This window comes from Nerophis ophidion, linkage group LG17 (assembly GCF_033978795.1).
Source record: "Nerophis ophidion isolate RoL-2023_Sa linkage group LG17, RoL_Noph_v1.0, whole genome shotgun sequence".
Classification (NCBI taxonomy): Eukaryota; Metazoa; Chordata; class Actinopteri; order Syngnathiformes; family Syngnathidae; genus Nerophis; species Nerophis ophidion.
This window is the reverse complement of record NC_084627.1, coordinates 18,001,386-18,025,884: the sequence shown is the minus strand read 5'-3', so window position 1 is coordinate 18,025,884 and position 24,499 is coordinate 18,001,386. Positions and strand designations below refer to the sequence as shown.

Below are 24,499 nucleotides of genomic sequence, written 5' to 3'. Positions count from 1 at the left end.
GAAACATCATGCTATGGGGCTGTTTTTCTGCTAAGGGGACAGGACGATTGATCCGTGTTAAGGAAAGAATCAATGGGGCCATGTATCGTGAGATTTTGAGCGAAAACCTTCTTCCATCAGTGAGAGCTTTGAATGGTTGACCAAATACTTTTCCACCATAATTTAAAAATAAATTCTTTAAAATTCCTACAATGTGAATTCCTGGATTTTTTTCCACATTCTGTCCCTCACAGTTGAAGTGTACCTATGATGAAAATGACAGACCTCTGTCATCATTTAAGTGGGAGAACTTGCACAATCTGTGGCTGACTAAATACTTTTTTGCCCCACTGTATATGTGTATGTGTATATATGTATCTGTTTATATTTATTTCATTTGATTTATGTTATTATTATAATCAATGTATTATTTATTTGTTGCTATTAATGTATTTTTAGTTACTACTTTGTTTTTATTTTTCTCTGTTTGCGAGTTTTTTTTTCTTTTTTTAGTGGGGTGGGTGGTATGATGGTATATAAACAAAAATATTTTTTACATTTAGGGCAGACAATAGATATATGATGTATGTGAATATGATTTAATGGATAGAAATGTCTGATGCTGGATGTCAATAAAAAAAAAAAAAAAAAAAATGAATATAAGCAACAGTTATGTTATGTTATGTAATTTAAGTGTTTTTTTTTCATGGGAGCCTCCCCTCATTGTAATGCATTACTCTAATTATGTATTTATTTTCCCAGGTTTTTAACCCTCTCATTTTGATGTGTTTTATTATTTGGATTTCTCAGGTTTGTTAACCCCCTCATAGTGGAATTACCATTGAGTAGGCATCATTCCAGCATCAAAACCCAAACATCCACCATGGAGTCCTCCGCTCTTCTTCTCTGCCTCGCTGTTGTCATCGTCTCTGGTGAGTTTTGAGTCCATTGGCTGAAGGCCCTAATACTTTTGCAAAGTTTTGCAAAGCGTGGATAGAATAATATATTGTGTGAAGCTCCAAGCCCTACAAGCGGGGTGAAAAGGTTCTAGGACCTTTTACTTCGCCCTCAGGTCCTCATCCATCCAGCGTGTTCTTGTGTCACTTCCCTGGAGCGATATTACATCAACACTGGTGCAGTGCGGACACTGCAAGAATTCATTATATTTGTCTTATAATGATAAAGTAGAAGTAGCAATACAACAACGAGTTTCCCCCTAGGAATCAATAAGAACACATTTTGTGTTCCAGAGTCAAACTGTCACCTTCATAAAATCTTATTAAAACCCCTAAAATACTCAAATATGTGAATCATTGCCATGCATATCATTTTAAAATAGTCTGTATTGTCACAAAAGTGTAAAAATAAGTTAAAAAAAAACCTACAGGATCTTTAGGAAATTTTGTAGAGTTCAGTTTTGTATTTTTTTAAGCCATTTTGGTGGTTTCAAGTTAATATAGTTGAAATTTGTCAGATTTTCATTCCGAAATGTCTGTTTCTAAAAAGGCAAAGCAACACAAAAAGAGACATATTTGTTACTGCAAGAAAATAATGTCCCATTTAAGACAATTGAAAATGCATTTTTTAAATTTCCATTCATGAAACTAATGCAATTCAGTATCCTAATCTTCCAAGTTGGACTCCTGGCTTTCAGTTGGTAATTTCTTGCATTTGTCCACCAGATGGCACTACCTTTTCCTGTTTAAAGCATGCAGTGACATTTCCAGCGAGTGTTTTTTGGTCTACTGAGTGTCCATTCTGCTTAACAATATTTAGTGCTCATTCCGGTTTTATTTTGGTAGGTTTCTACTTCCTGTTTTTGTTCCATTGGCTTAAAAGGACTCAGCTTTTTGTGCACCAAAAACTTTTGTGCGATGATCTATTGTTGTAACGATTATTTTGACGCAAAATTAGGCATTAAAGTACTCACAACTTATAGTAAAAATTATAATAATGCAAGTAACCCTTTCAAACACAATAAACCTTCCTTCCTTGTAGGATTGTTTACCATTGTAATTGGAAGGTCAATACCTTTCGATTATATGAAATAAGTAAACGAACACAAAAAAATATAATGGACTCACTATCTCTGTTAGCAAATATTGCAGTGCAATCAATATCTAATATTCTGAAGTCCATATTTTTCCCATGTATCCTAAGTGGACTTTTTTTACCATCATTCTCCAACATCCTTTGGCATACTGGCTTGTTCGTCCATGTTGATGTTTTTTTCACCTTTTTTTCCCACTAATTTTCATTTCCTTGAGGTGCTTCTAACTGGGGCTGGGCGATACAGCCTTTTATTAATAACTCGATATTTTTAGGCCATGTCACGATACACGATATATATACTGATATTTTGCCTTAGCCTTGAATGACCACTTGATGCATATAATCACAGCAGTAGGATGATTCTATGTGTCTACATTAAAACATTCTTGTTCATACTGCATTAATATATGCTCATTTTAAACTTTCATGCAGAGAGAGAAATCACAACTAAGTCAATTTACCAAAACTGTATTTATTAAACAGTTATTAAGCAGTGGCACAAACATTCATGTCATTTCCAAAACAGAAAGTGCAAGATTGTCAGAGACATTTTAAAACAAGCTATAAGTGCACTTTTGTGCATGATGTCACCAAGATGACATATCAAATCAACACTAAATTAAAGAGTATTTTTTGTACGAAATGCCACTACCAGTTTAAAACAAATAAAGTGCACTTTTGTGCAAGATGTTCCAATAACTGTCAAATGAAAATGAGCTGCATAATAGGTTCCTGCGGACGTTGTCTCCTTATGTTGTTGACTTTTTTTTCATACAGTGTTGATCTGGAAATGATTGCTTCTGCATTTTGTTGGCCGGAGATGTTGAGATGCGTAATTTCAAGCACTCTTTATTCTCTAGTGAGTGACTTTTCAAATGATGTTACATTAGCAGTGCTGCTACTTTTTGTAGCAACGCTACTGCCGCATAAATGTTGAACATCTTCCCGCTTGAAACCAAACCACCGCTAGACGGTGGATCCCGTGCTGTTTTTCTTGGTAATTAATTCTTCCTCCATTTGTTACCAGATTCGCACCTTCTCTCTCTCGTATTACCACCTGCACCTCACCGTTAGAATCACAGCTAACGTTACCATGTTGCTCCCTCTATGCTCCGCGGGAGCGTGTGACATTGCACACGTGACGTGAGTAAGAAGGTGCGCTTGTTTTAAGTCTCTGTGAGAAGGAGAGTCAAGAAAGATTGGGAAACACATGCAGTGTTATGCTCGCAGTGAAAAGCAACTGGGTGAGAACGTATACTCGAATATTACGATATAGTCATTGTCTATATCGCACAGAGACAAACTTGCGATATATCGAGTATATCCATATATCGCCCAGCCCTACTTCTAACTAGTAGTGACTAAGGAAGCTCTCTCCAGTGCATCCTGTGTGTGTAAGCTCGCAATCCCGCCTCCACCCATAGAGACTAAGGTTGTCTATATCTGACAAGACGATTCGCTCAGTTCCTTTTTTTTCCGCTATTGAACAAATGCGCTCAGGTGCTAAGTAGGATGCCCAGAATAAACCCTCTTGCACTCTGTTTGAAAGCAAGAGACCAAGAAAATAAACACATACGGACATAGCAATATTACCAAGTTCATTTTAATTTATCGTTTGATTCATTTATTCATTGATTGTCGGCCGTGGCCTTGTTAAATTCACTTCTTGTGACATACTCCAACTGAATTTGCAGCTGAAATAGTATTTTGAAAGTTAAGTGACTTGAAGTTTGACCAGCATGATGGAAGAAACAATTGTGTTTAAACTTTAAAATACCTCTTTAAGACCAGCATCCATCAGCATTAAATAAATAAAAAAAAACACCAAGAAAAGTTTCAGAAACTTGCTTCTTGCTGTATGACAAATCACTTCATCACCACAAGATTTCAGCGGGCTGCGCTAGGGGTAGCAATATAGAAGTATTTGTCCAATAAACCTGCAGCATTAACCTTATGTAACTTCCTCCTGGAGGGTCTCCATCTCGCCATCAGCTCATGCGGCCTTGAAGAAGCCCTCCATTCAATTTTCTTTTCTTTTCTCAAAGATGTGCACTGAATTTTGAGATATCAGTCACAGTAGGAGAGGGATAATAATTTTATATTGTAGCTTTGTTTTTGTTTTTTTGTTTTCATTGTTACACCTCCACTATCCTGAGTAGTAATATGTGAAGTTGTTCCAGTATCTCCATTTTTAAATAAAATAATCAGCATTATTTTCTAAATTTATTTGCATTCACATAAAATGTTATATTGTTATTTGCAATAGTTTTATAAATCAATATAGATAACAAAAATTCAATAAATTTGATTAAAAAAAACGTTTTATTACATGTATTTATCTTAAACCTCCATCGATCCATTTTCTACCGCTTGTCCCTTTTGGGGTCTCAGCTACTTTACTTTTTTTTTTTAAGCCTTAGACGACAGGACCTACTTCCCAAACAATAATCAAAGACCCTCCACAGCAGGGGTCACCAACCTTTTTGAAACCAAGAGCTACTCTTGGGTACTGGTTAATGCGAAGGGCTACCAGTTTGATACACACTTAAATAAATTGCCAGAAATAACCAATTTGCTCAATTTACCTTTGAATAGGTAAATCTATATATATATATATATATATAAAAAATAGGTATTTCTGTCTGTCATTCCGTCGTACATTTTTTTTTCCTTTTACGGAAGGTTTTTTGTAGAGAATAAATGATGAAAAAACACTTAATTGAACAGTTTAAAAGGGGAGAAAACACAAACAAAATGAAAATTTAATTTTGTAACATAGTTTATCTTCAATTTCGACTCTTCAAAATTTAAAATTCAACCCAAAAAAATGAAGAGAAAAACCAGCTAATTCAAATCTTTTTGAAAAAATTAAAAAAAGAATTCATGGAACATCATTAGTAATTTTTCCTGATTAAGATTAATTTCAGAATTTTGATGACATGTTTTGAATAGGTTAAAATCCAATCTGTACTTTGTTAGAATATATAACAAATTGGACCAAGCTATATTTCTTACAAAGACAAATCCTCATTTCTTCTAGATTTTCCAGAACAAAAATTTCAAAAGAAATTCAAAAGACTTTGAAATAAGATTTAAATTTGATTCTACAGATTTTCTAGATTTGCCAGAATATTTTTTTTGAATTTTAATCATAATAAGTTTGAAGAAATATTTCACAAATATTCTTTGTGGAAAAAACAGAAGCTAAATTGAAGAATTAAATCAGAATGTATTTATTATTCTTTACAATAAAATAAACACATTTACTTCAACATTGATTTAAATTGTCAGGAAAGAAGAGGAAGGAATTTAAACGGTAAAAAGGTATATGTGTTTAAAAATCCTAAAATCATTTTTAAGGTTGCATTTTTTCTCAAAAATTGTCTTTCTGAAAGTTATAAGAAGCAAAGTAAAAAAAATAAATAATTTATTCAAACAAGTGAAGACCAAGTCTTTAAAATATTTTCTTGGATTTTCAAATTCTATTTGAGTTTTGTCTCTCTTAGAATTAAAAATGTCGACCAACGCGAGACCAGCTTGCTAGTAAATAAATACAATTTAAAAAATAGAGGCAGCTCACTGGTAAGTGCTGCTATTTGAGCTAATTCAGAACAGGCTAACGGGCTACTCACCTGGTACTTACGGGCTGCCCGCGGGCGCCGCGTTTGTGACCCCTGCTCCACAGTATGAATGTTCTGCCATTTTTAAGGAATTACTGCTATCTGTGTTGGCCCTGTGATGAGGTGGCGACTTGTCCAGGGTGTACCGCTGAGATTGGCTCCAGTACCCCCTGTAACCCCGAAAGGGAAAAGCGATAGGAAATGGATGGATGGAGGGATGGATGGATGTTCATCAAAGATCCTTTACATCAGTGATTCTCAGACTGTGGTACACAGATTCCATCTATAGTGGTACGCCAAATAATGAATTAATTAAATATTCAAACACATTGTTACTGTTCAAACAATGTGTAGATAGATACATAGATAGTACTTTATTGATTCCTATTTATCTATCAATGTTACAGTGGCCAAAAATAATGAATATGCTTGTTAAATAAAACCTCTGCCTTGTTTTTAATGAATATTTAGGCCTACCACATTACTGTATTTTAATATTGGTCATTATATAGTTGGTATTTTGAGAGCCTAGTGTTTTTTGAGGTGGTACTTGGTGGAAAAAAGTTTGACACCCACTGCTCTACATGACAGGTACACTATACTGTTTTCAAGCATTTCCTGCAAAAAAATAAAAAATAAAAAAAAATATATGTAAAAGATAAAAAACTAATATATTATTTGTTCCCAGGTTTTGAGTTGAACTTTTGGTCATTTCATTTATGGCGAACACTCCTAGTCAAAGGCGTAAAGCTACACAAATATTATTATTTTTTAACCTTTATTTAACCGGGGAGATTCCATTGAGATTAAAAGAAATAATAATTTGCAAGGGAGTCCTGCCACACATTCATACAATTTTAAATAGTTTAACACCGTCACAGCAGACTGGTGACTGCTAGTAAAAAAATGTTTTCATTTGCCTTGAAGATCAGCTCTGGACAGACAATTGCTAAGAGAGAATATTTGCTCACCCTGGAGCCCTCCCTCCATGGACTGGAGAAAAAGTACAAAAGGGGGATAAGCCTGCGCCTAGAGAAAAGTGGGAGGGGTGGTCTAAAATGGGTCTTTAAAAGAAAGGAAAAAAGAAAGAAAGGGAAATGGGTCTTAGCCAACCGTCCAGACGATCTGAGATAACAAACTTCATCAGTGATTCATGGAGACAGTAAGGAAGTAGGGGGTCCAATTTACAGCTGATAACTAGTAAGGATATCAAGCTATTTCTTTTGAATTGCCCCTGAAACAGGCCTAACATGGAGAACAGGACAGGAAGTGAGAAGGAAGTGAAACCAGCCGCCATGGGAGAGAGAGATGACAAAAGTTTTCTCAGAAGCCACGCTGTCGAAAAGTCCCGACGTCAATTTGAAAGCGGCGTTGAGAGTCAAAACACTCCACTTCCCGTGTTTTAGTGTGGAGAGCCAGCCTGGCTTGCCGTCAGACTGGGTGGCAGGCAGGCAGGCAGGGAGACGCGACCACTTGTCGCTGGGCCCAGACCGATTTCAATCTCCTTCTCCTTCTGTTATGCCCCTCCCAAATAACAATCCATTTCTGCCCTCCTCGCTTTTCCTCTGTTTTGAACTGCAAATGCACTGCGAGGAGCGCTGTGAGGCGAGTCTCTTGTCCTGGCTCCTGACAATTTTACCACTTGTAGCCACTGTTGGAACAAAACACAACATTATCAGAACTGCTTATATATCAGTTTATTAGGTGAACATGAATATTCAAACAATGTTGGATATTTTTACCCCCGAAAAGTTCCCATTGGTAATAGAGCTGTATATGGTAATTAGAGCTGTCTTCGACTGAACATTTTTATAGTGGATTTGTTAGATTCATTAGATATTGCCCATCCTAGACGATCAGTCGAATCTTTGGTGTTTTTTTTAAGAAAAAATAAACAGATGGTCATATCTAATAGTGTAAACTGACTGGTCACTAGGTGTCCGTAACGTCACATACAGTGGGGCAAAAAAGGATATAGTCAGCCACCCATTGTGCAAGTTCTCCCACTTAAAATGATGACAGCGGTCCGTAATTTTCATCATAGATACACTTCAACTGTGAGAGACAGAATGTGAAAAAAAAAAATCCAGGAATTCACATTGTAGGAATTTTAAAGAATTTATTTGTAAATTATGGTGGAAAATAAGTATTCGGTCAACCATTCAAAGCTCTCACTGATGGAAGGAGGTTTTGGCTCAAAATCTCACGATACATGGCCCCATTCATTCTTTCCTTAACACGGATCGATCGTCCTGTCCCCTTAGCAAAAAAACAGCCCCAAAGCATGATGTTTCCACCCCCATGCTTCACAGTAGGTGTGGTGTTCTTGGGATGCAACTCAGTATTCTTCTTCCTCCAAACACGACGAGTTGAGTTTATACCAAAATGGATACATGGATGATACAGCAGAGGATTGGGAGAATGTCATGTGGTCAGATGAAACCAAAATAGAACTTTTTGGTATAAACTCAACTCGTCGTGTTTGGAGGAAGAACAATACTGAGTTGCATCCCAAGAACACCACACCTACTGTGAAGCATGGGGGTGGAAACATCATGTTTTGGAGCTGTTTTTCTGCTAGGGGGACAGGACGATTGATCCGTGTTAAGGAAAGAATGAATGGGGCCATGTATCGTGAAATTTTGAGCCAAAACCTCCTTCCATCAGTGAGAGCTTTGAATGGTTGACCAAATATTTATTTTCCACCATAATTTACAAATAAATTCTTTAAAATTCCTACAATGTGAATTCCTGGATATTTTTTTCACATTCTGTCTCTCACAGTTGAAGTGTACCTATGATGAAAATTACAGACCTCTGTCATCATTTTAAGTGGGAGAACTTGCACAATCGGTGGCTGACTAAATACTTTATTGCCCCACTGTTGATGTGCTGTAGTACATACAGTTGTAGTCGAAACTTCACATACACTTGTAAAGAACTTAATGTCATGGCTGTCTTGATTTTCCAATAATTTCTACAACTCTTATTTTTTTTTGATAGAGTGATTGGAGCACATACTTGTTGGTCACAAAAACATTCATGACGTTTGGTTCTTTTATGAATTAATTATGGGTCTACTGAAAATGTGACCAAAACTGCTGGGTCGAAAGTATACATACAGCTATTTTAATATTTGGTTACATGTCCCCTTGGCAAGTTTCGCTGCAATAACCTCTCCTCTTGACAAAATTGGTGCAGTTCAGCTAAATTTGTTGGTTTTCTGACACTAACATTTTCTTTAGCACTGTCCAGGACTTTGGAAAGGCAATTCTAAAACCTTGATTCTAGCCTGTTTTAGCCATTACTTTACCACTTGTGATGTGTGTTTGGGGTCATTGTCCTGTCGGAACGCCCAACTGCACCCAAAACCCAACCTCCGGGCTGATGATTTTAGGGTGTCCTGAAGAGTTTGGAGGTAATCCTCCTTTTTCATTGTCCCATTTACTCTCTTTAAAGCAACAAAGCACCAGTTTCATTGGTCAATAAACAGGCCCAGTGCATAATACTACCACCACAAGTGTATGTAAACTTTTGACCATGACGATATGTGAATATTTCCAAAGTTAATTAAAGATACTTATGAAAAGAATACAGTATTTCATTCAAGTGAGCAAAACAAAGATATCATTTAAAAAAAACTTCCATCTTAAAAAAAGGCTAGACTATAAAGTTTGTGAGGTCTGCTCTGGCACAGCACCAGGATGACATCAAACTTGACTAAACAAAGGAAGTAAAAGTTGTAACAAAGTTTTTTTATATGTCAACCTGCAGAAGGGTCATTACTTTTTTCAAAAAGGAGAGCTACAGACCTTTTATCGATGTCACACCAGGAAGCAGCGACTGCTCTCAGGAAGACTGTAGAGACAGCTGAAACTAAGATGTATCTTTTAACCTAAACAAAAACTATTTTTCTGCACACAATAATCTTTTTCTAATATTTAAAGAAGACGTAATGAACGCTATCAATTTATTTTCCGAACACACCTGCTCTGCAGGGGGGTCACAGCAGGTAATAACTCGCCTCCCTCCTATGGTGGTTTGTGTCTTACTGCGTAGCTTCCTGACAACCATCAATGATGTCCCCTGTGAAGAAACATCCTCCAAACACTAGTCTGCAAACAAAAAGTTTCTTACTGTATATAATAAGCAGCCCAGGGCCAAATCCAACCCGGGATGAGTTCAAAACTTGGAAGACAAACATTTTTGCAGCAAATTCCTAAAAACACTTGTTGTATAGAGAAACTTGAACCACTATAAACTTATTGGCAGATTTCATTGATTGAAACTTTTATTAGTAGATTGCACAGTACCGTACATATTCCGTACAATTGACCACTAAATGATTACACCCGAATAATTTTTTCAACTTGTTTAAGTCAGGGTCCACGTTAATCAATTCATGGTAGATCCTTGAATTAACATTCAAACCTTGCTAGCAACTCAGTTACAGCTAGTTTTATTACCTATTCTGTGTTATGTGTTTTATGTTGCATGATAGCATCAAGAAAAATTCATAGTTGACCCGTTCTCAAACAATTGCAATAAAACTATTCTGATTCTGATTCTTATAAAAAAAAAAAAAAAAACTGGGCCCAGACTTGTGTTTTACATGTTAACCAAGGCACCGCTTTAAAGGTGGCATATGTAGTAATGTGGCCAGAAGTGGACTGGAATCACGGTCAAAATTCTGAAGTTCCCTTAAATTCTCCATGACTAAGGTTGCCAGGTACGCAGCTGAATCCGAATCCTACTCCAAGGAACTTCAAATGGTAATCGACGAGTCCGACTCTCTAGGTTTCTCTTGTTTAAGCTTCTTGCAAGATGGTTTACTAAGTAATTATGCCACATTTTACCGATGTCGATTAGGCAAATGTATTTGTAAAGTTACTCAGCAATATTTTAGTCGGGAGTCAGGACCGATTGTTGGCTTTATCCTGCTAAAAATGTCTAGTTTGACCGCACTGACCACCATCAAAATAATTATATATAATAATTTATAATATATTATATATCACAAAGGCCTACTTTGATTGCAACCCAATGCCAACAGTAAAATTTTTGCCACAAAACTCCAGGTTGCATCCAACCAGATGCACTGCAATCTCTTCCATGTACGTACATCACCATCTTTCGTGGCAGAGTGCAATTCTAAGAGCCAACCCATGTAACGCAAAAACTTGTTACACATAAATCATTTAGCCTACTACCCTGTCAAAAAAAAGGAGAAAATCCTACAACCATTCATTACGTGTAATGCATTATATTGTGCCAAGCAAATACCACCCCATATGGAAGGCATTTCCTCAGCGTATCAGCATATTGAGAATGAAATAGGCACTGACACTACCCATATCCACATGGGTTTTATTTGTCCAAAATATATTTTGCCCTGTCAGTTAGATGACACATCGGCTAACGGGCACACATTTCTCCCATTAGCCTATATGTCGATGTGTCATTGACCGGGTTGGCATGCTAAGCATTACGCTCGGAGCTGAGCACCACCACACTAAGCATTTATTGCATGAACATACTAGATTTGTTACACAAGATCATAGACTGTATAGGACAATATAGTTTACAAATACGAAATGTCCATTTCCATGTATTACAAGTAAAAAGAAAACGTAAATGCCTTATTTACCTATCAAGGAGGATATTAGCATTTGGAGACAGATGAAAAAATATTTTCCGCCTTCAATTTTGTCCATCTTTTAAAGGCATCCCAGATAAAAATCCTCGTTTTGTTCTTGTCTTCATCATGAGTAAGTTGAGCATCGTAACGGCACCTTTTAGATTTACTAAGGTCTTACATGTTTAGTAACTTTACCAGTGGCAGTAGCTCAACGAAGAGGGCATAATAACAAAATAATAACAATACTTCAGGGCTGTAAATCTAATTTTGAAATGAGCATACTACCGTTATAAGTTATAGAGGTATTCGAAAAGAACATGATTTATTAATGCCTTTTGACATATCAGGGCCATTTAATGATGACTTCTCATGAAATTATTGCATATGGCACCTTTAAGTCCTCACATTTTTTGACAGTTAGACATTTTTTTCCTAATGTGATTTATGTAACTCAGGTGTTGATGTAGCTTGTTTACTTCTGATGCAGTCAGTAGTCATGTGTTCAACGTCTTTAATTGTACTTGTGGTGTTCCCCATGGTTCCTTTTAAGGTCCTCTTTTACATGTATTGGGTCATTTAGCTGATGGTCTGCGAGATCAGTTTAAAAAACCTTGTGGGAGACACATGTTTGCAGCCGATTCCTTAAAACTCTAGAGGTAAAAACACAGAGGTTCCTTGACATAGCTTTTTTGCAAAAGGTCCTTAAAAAGAGCGGAGCACTTCTTTAACTGACAACATAAACACAGCAAAATCAAATGTCTACTGTAGAAAACGCTGGTTTTATGGACTATACAAAATAAGAATAGTAGTGAATAAAGGAGCCTTAGCTTTCTGGAAATGTAGCCCTCAAAACAATTTAGTTGAATATCCCTGGTATAAAGTTTTACTGTACTAAGTTTGCAATTTACGACTTGTATTTATTCCACTCTTCCTATGTTCTCCTCTTCATTACCAACAAATAAATCAAGATTTTTTTTTAAACCTTGACTCTGTTTACTCCCTAACTTTATGAACTAAGATTGTTAATTTGATTATGAACAAAAGTTAGTTTAGCAGGTTACATTACATAAATAAAACATCTTCATTTTTCTCAAGCTCCTGTGTCAGTTTCCTGGCACATTGGTGACATTTTCAGATTCTATACTGCTTTATAGACCCGTTGATGAATGAAATAGACAGTTTTACTCATTCCAAATAAGGCAAGTCCTCAACATCATAATCTCTGTCTGGCCCAGTGCTCTTATTCTGCAGTTGGCCTGAACGGCTCATTAGTAGTCGTTGAGATAAACGCCTCGTCAGCATGGCGACCACTTGTGCCCATGTCAACATGCCTGCTGTCTGTGCAGATAACACATGGCATTATGCGCCTTTATCTCGCTGGGTCGTTATGCCCCTCGGCAACCCCTAAAGGCTCCATCTCGGCTCTATCGCCAGATACATGCGGTACCTGCATGTTCGGATTGGAACTTTTCAGGTGAGCGATCGTGACGGGCTGTCCGATCGATCAATGTCTCGCTGAAATGAAGGGTTAGAACTGTTAATATCTTATCTTAATTTCACTAAATCATTCACTCGGGACACGGATTAATGAGGATGATGTTACGTGGGGGAGAATCAGCACTTTCACTTAGCTTGACAGATTAACTACGAACAAAATGCTCCTTCCACAAATGTGATTTTTGCACTAATAGAACGCTAGCTTGTACTCTTCTAGCGATGTACGATGAATGTGATTTCTATTGGTTATGCAAAAATAATTGTTATTAATTGTACCTTGAAGCAATGTACAGTAAGCAAAATAAAGTGCACTACTTGGTTGTTGACTGTAAACTAGTTTTTGCAATGAAATGAAAAACATTATTTACATTAGCTATGCTGCGCTACATAACATGTATTATTTAAGTGTAGAGCAATTCTTCTAAAAAAACAACAATAATAAAGAATGGCACATCCTATCAGATTTTTTTTAATACAAAATAATATATATATCTTAAAAAGTGCATTAATTGACAGTAGATGATTAAACAAATAGCCACCGCTAGATTTCATTGCTGGTTTTTTTTCCAAGAATTATTTTTAAAAACGGTGGTGATAATTTTGGCAATGCCCTGGATAAAAATTGATTTTTGGTGCATATCTAGATAGATGTGCAGATTCGGAATATTTTATTTTAACTTTTTAACGTTCCATGATAGCTGTTTTTTGATCCCTTACGTAGTTTTGTCAATGGAAATGTATGGATACTTTACGAATTGGCAAAATTCAGACGGATCCTCCGGAAAACAAGCGTCCTTGCAGAGGAGATATGTGATTTGCGTAATAGCGCTATTTTTAACTCAGACAAAAGAAATAGACCAAAAGCAAATGTTCACTTCACATGCATGACAGTGGACAAATTGGTTTTGATGCAAGTTAGGATCGTTAAGTTAGTTATTTTGACTATTTCTTCTAAAAAACTACACATTACCCTAATTTCATATCGTTTTAAGTTCGACGTGTTATTCCTAGGAGGTTCCCGATCCGATATTGATATTAGATATCTGATACCAACAGAAAAACAAGTATCAAGGTTAATCAGCCTGTATCTAAAATCTTTGGTACAAGTGGTCCGATACAATTGGGCATGCAGCATGTTTACTTGTGCAAAGATCGTCAGCCATTTAACATCTAAATGGGCTCCAATAATCGCACAAGGTTGCACTTTTCTTGTATTCTAGTGAAGGCATTTACAAAATGTAAACATGATAGGCTATTGCTGAGAAGTAACAATTACACAACAGCTAAGCACACAATAGCACGTAAGCTAGACATACATAATACATGTCATTCATTGAACAATATTGCAGTTTAAAACACCACATTTGTAAATTCGAACATGTATCATGTATTTTACAGGATTGCATATCTCTTAGTCTCCATGGTAGAATCATATTAGAAAGTATCCAGTAGAATATGTCCTCATCATTCAACTTACTGCGTCATGAGTAATAAATTATTATGACCACTAGGTGTGGTTAAAAAAAATAAAAAAAGTATATGTATAAATTACACCTCCACTTCAATTTAAAGATGACATAAGTTAATTCCAGGTCGTTAATAATAAATAGTAATACTCTAATTATGTTTTCCTGCCTACCATTGCTCTCTGTTAGATTAATTTCATTTGATCCAGCCTTCTTTAACATTCTACACTACAAAATAATAAAAGCATGATTCCTGCTAATAATTATTGGTATCTGACAATATTCAAGGCCCTGATATATATTTTTTATTAATCAATCCAACACAATAATACCATGATAACACAATTCCAATTCCAAAACCAAACCTGGCCCAGCAACATTCAGAATAGCAATCAACAGAGCAATTGAGAGATCACACCAAAATTACACAAAACAATCCAAAAGTAGTCAAACAATAATTAATAATATCAAAAATAGTATCAATATTTATTACAATTCCAACATAGCAGTGATTAAAAATCCCTCATTGGCCTTATCATCAAAGCCATTTATAAAAAATAAAATACAAATATTAAAAACATTAACAATAATGTCACAGTGGCATAAGTTTGACAACACATTGTGTCCAATATTTTCCACAAAGTCATATTTTAGGTTAATTTAATTGTTAAAACAAATAATTGATGCCATATTTCAATATATGACTCATTATTATGGGGCTTCACGGTGGGAGAGGGGTCTGCTTCACAATACGAAGGTCCTGAGTAGTCTTGGGTTCAATCCCAGGCTCGGGATCTTTCTGTGTAGAGTTTGCATGTCCTCCCCGTGAATGCGTGGGTTCCCTCCGGGTACTCCGGCTTCCTCCCACTTCCAAAGACATGCACCTGGGGATAGGTTGATTGGCAACACTAAATTGGCCCTAGTGTGTGAATGTGAGTGTGAATGTTGTCTATCTGTGTTGGCCCTGCGATGAGGTGGCGACTTGTCCAGGGTGTACCCCGCCTTCCGCCCGATTGTAGCTGAGATAGGCACCAGCGCCCCCCGCGACCCCAAAGGGAATAAGCGGTAGGAAATGGATGGATGGACTCATTATTATCTAAACTAAATGCAGTTTTTTCTACTGTTATAATTTCCATAGCTTGTGTATACTAGTCAATATGAGTTGGACTATCAATATATATCAATTTTTTTAGTATTACCCTTTTTGCTATGATGCATATTGAAATGAATACATTTTTACTTGCATTTTGATATTTAGATCGTATCGAAAGTGGAAAAAAACCTAACTACTATCGTAACATTCCTAAGTAACAATAGAAACATTTCTTTCAGATAAAAGCTACACAATTTGCACTTTTCCCTTCTAAATCCAGTATCATTTGTTCTAAATCACACAAGTTTTTTTGTGGTAACAGACTTCATTCCCAAAGAGGTGGTAGCGAGTCTCTTGATTTCGAGGACTGGGTGGGTAGCTTTCCTGTTGATTCAGGTACCACATTGCTCAATCTGTATTTATAGACCTGAGATCTCTATCACATCTTTATAGTGTAGGAGCATGTGTTTGTGCAGTTTTGTGTATGATGTCATAATAAAATGCAGAGTGGAGTAAAGTAATCCTATTTAATGGAAAGGAATATTTCCTAAAGAACAACAATCATAAGCTAGAGTGGAATTAATAGTGTGTAGCGGTTGATTAACATTTTAAAAGTGTAAAAATAACCAAATGTAAAAAAAAATGTCTATAAAGTAGTTAATGACACAACAATGCCACCGTTTAGGACCCCTGAGTCCCTTCGTCCGCCGGCGCAACACAACCTAGGCCATGTTGGGTGCGCGGAAAATGCACACGTCATAGTCACCTCCAGTGTTGCTTTTTGTGCAAGTTCTTATATGTAACTTATCTTAGCAATATCCGGTGTTGTGGTATTTCAATTAACTGGAATCCAGAGTGCTGTGAGGCCCTATTGTAGTAAATCACACCTGAGCCATCATAAATTAATCAAATATTTATTAGACACATAAACAATGTCATAAAGAACATTTTACATTAATCAAACTAGGGGTCTAGATATCTGGTCAGGACACTGCTCAGTCTTTTGCCTTCACCTTCATTGTCCATTCGTTTTTGATGACTTTATACACTCTGGACCTAGACGTTGAGTCCGTGACATACATGGCGGACTATAATTGATACAGTCTGGTTTGCCAGTCTAGATGCATTCGCTGTTTTCAGTAGTTTTCCCTCACACGCTACCTTTTTTTTTATCACATCCACGGGAGCCCGCATTCTCGTTGACTCTCCTTCAACAAATGGACAAAGTTTTTCGCTAAGTAGAATCACAGCTGACCCGGACATTTGAAAGTTATCTTGCCATCTGAGGAGTGTTTTATCTGAAATAGCTGCAATCGCTTTCTCTTAAGGTATTCATGTGTGATTTCCACAAGCGTCTGTACATTTAGAACAGTGGTTCTCAACCTTTTTTCAGTGATGTGCCCCCTGTGAACATTTTTTTAATTCAAGTACCCCCTAATCAGAGCAAAGCATCTTTGGTTGAAAAAAAAAAAGATAAAGAAGTAAAATACAGCACTATGTCATCAGTTTCTGATTTATGAAATTGTGTAACAGTGCAAAATATTGCTCATTTGTTGTGGTCTTTCATGAACTACTTTGAAAAAAAGATATACAAATAACCAAACATTTGTTGAAAAATAAACAAGTGATTCAATTACAAATAAAGATTTCTACACATAGAAGTAATCATCAACTTGAAGTGCCCTCTTTGAGGATTGCAATAGAGATCCATCTGGATTCATGAACTTATTTCTAAACATTTCTTCACAAAAAAAGACATATTTAACATCAATATTTATGGAACATGTCCACAAAAAATCTAGCTGTAAACACTGTATATTGCATGTATGTATTTCTTTTCACAGTTTATGAACTTACATTCATATTTTTTTGAAGTATTATTCAATAAATATATTTATAAAGGATTTTTGAATTGTTGCTATTTTTAGAATATTTAAAAAAAATCTCACGTACCCCTTGGCATACCTTCAAGTACCCTCAGGGGTACACGTACCCCCATTTGAGAACCACTGATGGAGAAGAAGGAGAAACACGGGCATGTCTGGATGACTCGCCTCCATATTTCCAGTTTTTAGCTCCGAGTCTGCTTGACTGATTAATCATGAAAGAAATGCGCCTTGGCAAAATAAATATTCGTTAAGAGGTTAAACGACTAGCCATGGCCTTAGAAGCAACACTAGCTCTTTAACATTTTGTGCAATTTTAGAGGCATATTCTCATGAAAATTTGCATTTTTTTTCTTTTTTTAGGATTTTCAGGGTTCTGCTGGTTCCAAAATCTTGATGACTCAGACATTCCCAACTTTTTGTCCTGTTTGAAGTCAAACTCCTAACTGCTGCAACATTTTAATGAGGTTGTAATGCGGCGTGGGAGCGTTAAATGAGCGACCAGTTCATCTGAGAGCGACACCCTCTCCCGTCTCTCGTATAGTATATATTGCCCCTTGCTGTTTCAACCCACTCCTCCATTTGAATCATGGTTGGTTGAATCTTCATTTAAATATCACCGCCTTCATTGCTATGCTGAAGTCATCCAAATGCACTGGAAATGATCAGTTAATGTCTGCTGCTTCCGGATGATGCATAGCTTGTTGCAACAGTACATCAATCAAAAACGAAGCACTGCAATGAATCCATAGCATTTTTCTCCGTTATGCTTTCACGTAATTAGAATGAAACTTTTTTAATTTAGGGTGTGTTCATCAGTTCACCGCCAGATGAATAATTATGCAGTGCAAGCACTCTTTTAGTGAAATGTGTTGTCAATAGGAAGCTGTAATTACTTTTATTAAACCACATTTCCACAAGGTGGTACTGTTGCCTTATATACATTATGCCCCTAATTTAGTTAGCAATTTCACTTTCCGCTGAAAGTGTTTTGCTGACATTGTAGCAGCCGGACAGGGTGTAAGGTGCCGGTGAATTTAACAAGACCAAAACCAGCAACATTAAGGCTTTAAAGGCTGACTGAAATGAGATTTTCTTATTTAAACGGGGATAGCAGGTCCATTCTATGTGTCATACGTCGACGATAAAGTTCGCAACTTTTGGTCGCTAATAAAAAAGCCTTGCCTGTACCGGGAGTAACAGACAATGTGCGCATGACGTCACGGGTTGTGGAGCTCCTCACATCTGAACATTGTTTACAATCATGGCCACAAGCAGCGAGAGCGATTCGGACCGAGAAAGCGACAATTTTCCCATTAATTTGAGCGAGGATGAAAGATTCGTGGATGAGGATAGTGAGAGTGAAGGACTAGGAAAAAAAAAAAGAGAGGGCAGTGGGAGCGATTCAGATGTTATTAGACACATTTACTAGGATAATTCTGGAAAATCCCTTATCTGCGTATTGTGTTACTAGTGTTTTAGTGAGATTATATAGTCGTACCTGAAAGTCGGAGGGGTGTGGCCACGGGTGTGGTGACCGCCAGTGTCTCTGAAGGAAGCCACGGAGGAGGGAAGAGAGTCGCAGCTGCCTCTTTGACAGCTGCAGGAGGAACGATGCAAGCTCCGCTCATGTCTACGGTAAGAGCCGAATTATTACCACAATTTTCTCACCGAAACCTGCCGGTTGACATGTGGTAGAGATCCATATTCGCTTAACCGCTCTGTTCCATATTAAAGCTTCACCGTCATCTTTAGGGAATGTAAACAAAGAAACACCGGCTGTGTTTGTGTTGCTATAGCTGGCCGCAAAACACCGCTTTCCACCAACTGCTTTCTTCTTTGTAGTATCCATTGTTAATTAAACAAATTGCAAAAGATTCTGCAACACAGATGTCCAGAATACTGTGTAATTATACGATTAAAGCAGACAAGTTACAGCTGGGATCGGGCTGGAACAAAATGTCCGCTACAATCCGAGACGTCAAGCGATACGCGTCATCATACCGACGTTTTCAACAGGATACTTCGCGCGAAATGTAAAATTGCAATTTAGTAAACTAAAAAGGCCATATTGGCATGTGTTGCAATGCTAATTTTTCATCGTTGATACATAAACTATCAGACTGCGCGGTCGGTAGTAGTGGGGTTCAGTAGGCCTTTAAATCAGGGGTCTCAAAGTCAATTTACCTGGGGGCCACTGGATGCAGAGTCTGGGTGAGGCTGGGCCGCAAGAAAAGATTTCTTAAACATTTTTTTGCATACTCCTCAGCGTGTCTAGTTGTTTTATGACATTTCAAATTGTATCCCTGGTGCACCTTAATTTTCTCTGTGCAAATAACGTCGGGGTTCCGATGTGCTCAACAAAGGAATATTGCATCTCCCGCTTTTCCTGGAATTGTCTTTGCCCGTCACTAACCTTTCTCTTCACTGCAGGCTTTGAAAAAGACATGTTTGGGGTTGTGGAATATATTTGTATGTTGCTGACGTACGGAGAAAAATGTTTTTCCGCAATGTGTGTCGTGCCGCTTTTCCTCCCTACAGCAACACGGCAGTCGGCAGATAATAGCGGGAAAGTACTGGGATAGAGAGCGCAAAAAAGTGACGGCTCCCGGAGTGTTATCCGGCGTCATATAGAAATATACGTAGTGTTCATCGTGTGAGAAAATGCAAATTAAACAAAAAAAATATTAAAATAACAATTTGAATTGGTACAGGTTATCGGGGACTGTTATTACTGACGGACAGGTGTTGCGGTGTGACTGCAGCCAGGCACGTAGGAAAACGCTAATCTCCTTGGCAACGTCTCTGTCGCTTTCACTCATTTTCCGCTGTTCCACTAACGCAGGGGTAGGCAACCCAGAACGTTGAAAGAGTCATTTTGGAGCCAAATAACATAACGCTGTCAAGCGTCATTCATATAAAACTTGCGGGCCGCACTAACATTAAACTTTCATATTAAGGTGGGGACTGCAAAATAACGTCTCGCGGGCCGCAATTTGCCCGCGGGCCACGTGTCTGAGACCACTGCTTTAAATCCTCTCTGTAGCATTATCCAAGAATTAAAGAAAATCGCTGAAATGACAAAACATACAACAAACCAACCATGCATCATCCCGATCTCAGCCACACCGCGAGTCATGTTAATACAAAGGAACCTCCAATGTCAGTCGCCCGTACATGCCATACAAAATTATAGCGTTAAAAAACTAAAATATGTGAAAAAAATATGGCTCGGATTTAACAAATTATTTAACTCATGCACGATGTGAAATTTTAGCTACATAAGCATCTAAAGTAGAATGAACTAATTGGTGTGGTTTTTATTTTCATTTTATTCGATACCGAAAGGTGATGATAACCTTGGAATGGAACTTAATGCAACATCAGAAAGGGCATGTCCGTGAAATACAATATAATTAATTTAAAGAATTTAATTAAATTACCTGTTTACATTTTTAAAATACACTTATAAGTGAACACACAACACTTGGGGGGATTAGTATTACTTCAAATAAGTTGCATTTCATTTTATTATACAGCGGTCAACTTTGTACATGACAAATTCCATCAATACTATATAAAAATACACCACATGGCGACAGTATTGTGCCGCTGTCAAAGCTATTTAAAGGGTGAGTACTTCTGCTTTATTAAGTTTTATTATACAACCATTTGGAATTTAAAAAATTATAAAAAAAAAACCCAACATGTTTTAATTTTATTTATTTCATTTTATTTATTTTCATTAAAAAAAAAATAGAACAAATATTCAAAATGTCAAAAATATCATCGTACTGTCTCTTTAGGCGGCTTTTCAAAGCGTGACTGTTTTTTCTTTATTTTACGGTAGTTTTAATTTTATCGTACATCAAGTGAAGTGAATTATATTTTATAGCGCTTTTTCTCTAGTGTCTCAAAGCGCTTTACATAGTGAAACCCAATATCTAAGTTACATTTAAACCAGTGTGGGTGGCACAGGAAGCAGGTGGGTTAAGTGTCTTGGCCAAGGACACAACGCCAGTGAATAGGATCGCGAAAGCGGGGATCGAACCTGGAACCCTCATGTTGCTGGCGCGGCCACTCTACCGACCGAGCTATACCGCCCCCGAATGCGGCTCCTTGGAGCTATTTTTCCAAAATTTATAAAATTGGAAAAAGGTGTGGGGGAAAATATATTTTTTGTTTTAATATGGTTTCTGTAGGAGTACCAACATGACACAAAACCCCCTAATTATTAGAAATCCCACTGTTTATAATAAACATTCTTCACTGGTGAAAGTATTTGGCGAGCGCCGTTTTGTCCTATGAAATTCGGCGGTCCTTCAACTCACCGTAGCTTGTTTACATGTACAACTTTCTCCGATGCTGCCACAGAAGTACATGTTTTATTCCACTCCTTTGTATCATTTTGTCTACCAAACTCTTTGCGCTTTGCGTGAATGCACAAAGCTGAGCTTTATTGATGTTATTAATATGTATAGAGTGCTAATCAGGCATATTTGCTCACTGCATGACTGCAAGTTAATCGATGCAAACATTAAATTTAGGCTTGTTTGTACATATTGCATCATTATGCCAAGTTTGTAGGTATTTTTGGTTTCCTTAAATTATGTCCTCTGTGTATTTAATATCTATTTGCATGTCTCATGACACATTATCTGTATGTAATATTGGCTGCATTTCTGATAGTTGTTTGAGTGCTATGTTGTTAAAAACCACCACAAACACTACCCAACAACAAATATTGTAATATATCCATTAGAAGAAGACAGCCTGCAGTTTCCTTTAACTTGGACACACACATCTATACCTTTGGCCATTCTAAGCTAGTAACTGAGAAGCCTCTGTTTTACGACTGTTTTCCAATGTTGTAAAAATGTGTAGAATAAATATTACATTTCAACATTTCTGTCAGCAAATATTTGTCAGCCTGCGACACATAGTCATTTTGATAGTAGGCTAATTTATCTAATATAGACACGTTCATCATGTGTTGCCTTCATTATAAGACTTATATTATGCTTTTAAATATTTGTATTTTTGGTCCAACATTTTGGGATGCCTACCCTTGGGTTAAGATGACAAATGACAAATTCTAACAATACTAAAAAAAAAAAAAAAAAACATAAAACAACACCACTAGGTTCACTTCAGGTTCCTTCTCTGTTAAATATGTCAAACTTATTTAAAAAGTAATTTACTTTTGCTTAATTTGGTTTTATCATACAATAATTTTTTATATTGTAAAAAATAAAAACAATTCTAAATTTATTGGATTTAAAAAAATAAATTTGAAAAAATATATTTAAAATAGTTTAGTCTCTCTTTCAGGCGTGGCTGTGAATTTCTCTTATTTTTGTTTTAGTTTAGAGCAGTGGTTCTCAGCTTTTTTTCAGTGATGTACCCCCTGTGAACATTTTTTTAATTCAAGTTCCCCCTAATCAGAGCAAATAATTTTTTGTTGAAAAAAAGAGATAAAGAAGTAAAATACAGCACTATGTCATCAGTTTCTGATTTATTAAATTATATAACAGTACAAAATATTGCTCATTTGTAGTGGTCTTTCTTGAACTATTTGGAAAAAAAGATATAAAAAATAACAAAAAACTTGTTGAAAAATAAACAAGTGATTCAATTATAAATAAAGATTTCTACACACATAAGTAATCATCAACTTAAAGTGCCCTCTTTGGGGATTGTAATAGAGATCCATCTGGATTCATGAACTTAATTCTGAACATGTCTATTTCCATCCATCCATCCATTTTCTACCGCTTATTCCCTTTCGGGGTCGCGGGGGGCGCTGGCGCCTATCTCAGCTACAATCGGGCGGAAGGCGGGGTACACCCTGGACAAGTCGCCACCTCATCGCAGGGCCAACACAGATAGACAGACAACATTCACACTCACATTCACACATTAGGGCCAATTTAGTGTTGCCAATCAACCTATCCCCAGGTGCATGTCTTTGGAAGTGGGAGGAAGCCGGAGTACCCGGAGGGAACCCACGCATTCACGGGGAGAACATGCAAACTCCACACAGAAAAATCCCGAGCCTGGATTTGAACCCAGGACTGCAGGACCTTTGTATTGTGAGGCAGACGCACTAACCCCTCTGCCACCGTGAAGCCCACATGTCTATTTATGTTCCATAAATATCAATATTTATGGAACATGTCCACAAAAAATCTAGCTGTCAACACTGGATATTGCATTGTTTTATTTTTTTTCCCAGTTTATGAACTTACATTAATATTTTGTTGAAATATTATTCAATAGATATATTTATAAAGGATTTTTGAATTGTTGCTATTTTTAGAATATTTAAAAAAAATCTCACGTACCCCATGGTATACCTTTAAGTACCCCCAGGGGTACGCGTACCCCCATATACCAGAAATAAAATATTACCCCCATATACCAGGAATAAAATAGTACCCCCATATACCAGGAATAAAATGATATTGCATCTTCATTTAATACACTTTTATGGTTCTCGTTGCAAAGAGAAATAGCGATAAATGTGTCCTCGTGACTACGGCCTACATCATTACGGGCAGCAGTCAGGGGGCATAAAGCGAGCGACAACAAAGGAAGTGAGCCATAGACCTTCCATACGCCGCCGCTGGACTCGCTGTTCCGCCTGCTTCCGACAACGACGAGGCGACGGACGAATGGCTCCCAGAGGTGTAAACAGAGCGAGTGTGAAGACTGGCCGTCTCACCTCCCGGCTTCCTTTCCAGCCATGCCTCGAGCTCACTTTTTTTTTTTCTTCGGCGAGACATCCAACCTGACGCGACTAATCAGCGTGTTTTTTCGGGATAGCATTTCAGGTGTTTGAGGAAGTGAGATGCTCAGGAAGCGTTGTGCGTTGTACGGAGTGTGCGGTGTGCAGCATGCAAGGGGTGAGAGGCCAAGGGACAGTGCATGCCCCTGCAGAGCACTGATAAGAGCTTGTTTACCTTCCTGTGGATGGTCAGGCCTCAATCTGCAGCTGCGGAAACGCCGGGACAATAGGTGTGTGTGTGTGTATGTATATACATGTGTGTTGTGGACTTGAGGGAGATTTAAAGCAGTCTTGGCCCTCGCCTTTCCCGCCGCCGCTAACTGCGAAAGGATCATTGACCCTACCTACTCCCCCTTCCTTCTGCTGATTCCTTAACCAGACGCAGTGCACAAACAATTTACACACTTCCACAAAGAAGCTGAGGTGCTTTTTTTTTTTTTGCTGCGGGGTTTTCCCTTCTTTCTTTCAAAAGTTGCCATGT

The 24,499-nt window shown here is 37.3% G+C and overlaps 1 protein-coding gene across 1 annotated transcript in view; it reads left to right on the top strand.

Annotated features, from left to right (window-relative positions):
- eng (endoglin) overlaps positions 1-24,499 on the top strand; it is a 117,539-nt gene that overhangs the window by 3,050 nt on the left and 89,990 nt on the right. The window contains exon 2 of the mRNA XM_061876416.1: positions 790-911. Coding sequence (XP_061732400.1) covers positions 863-911 — 49 coding nt within the window. The 5' untranslated portion in view covers positions 790-862. The remainder of the gene's footprint in view (positions 1-789; positions 912-24,499) is intronic.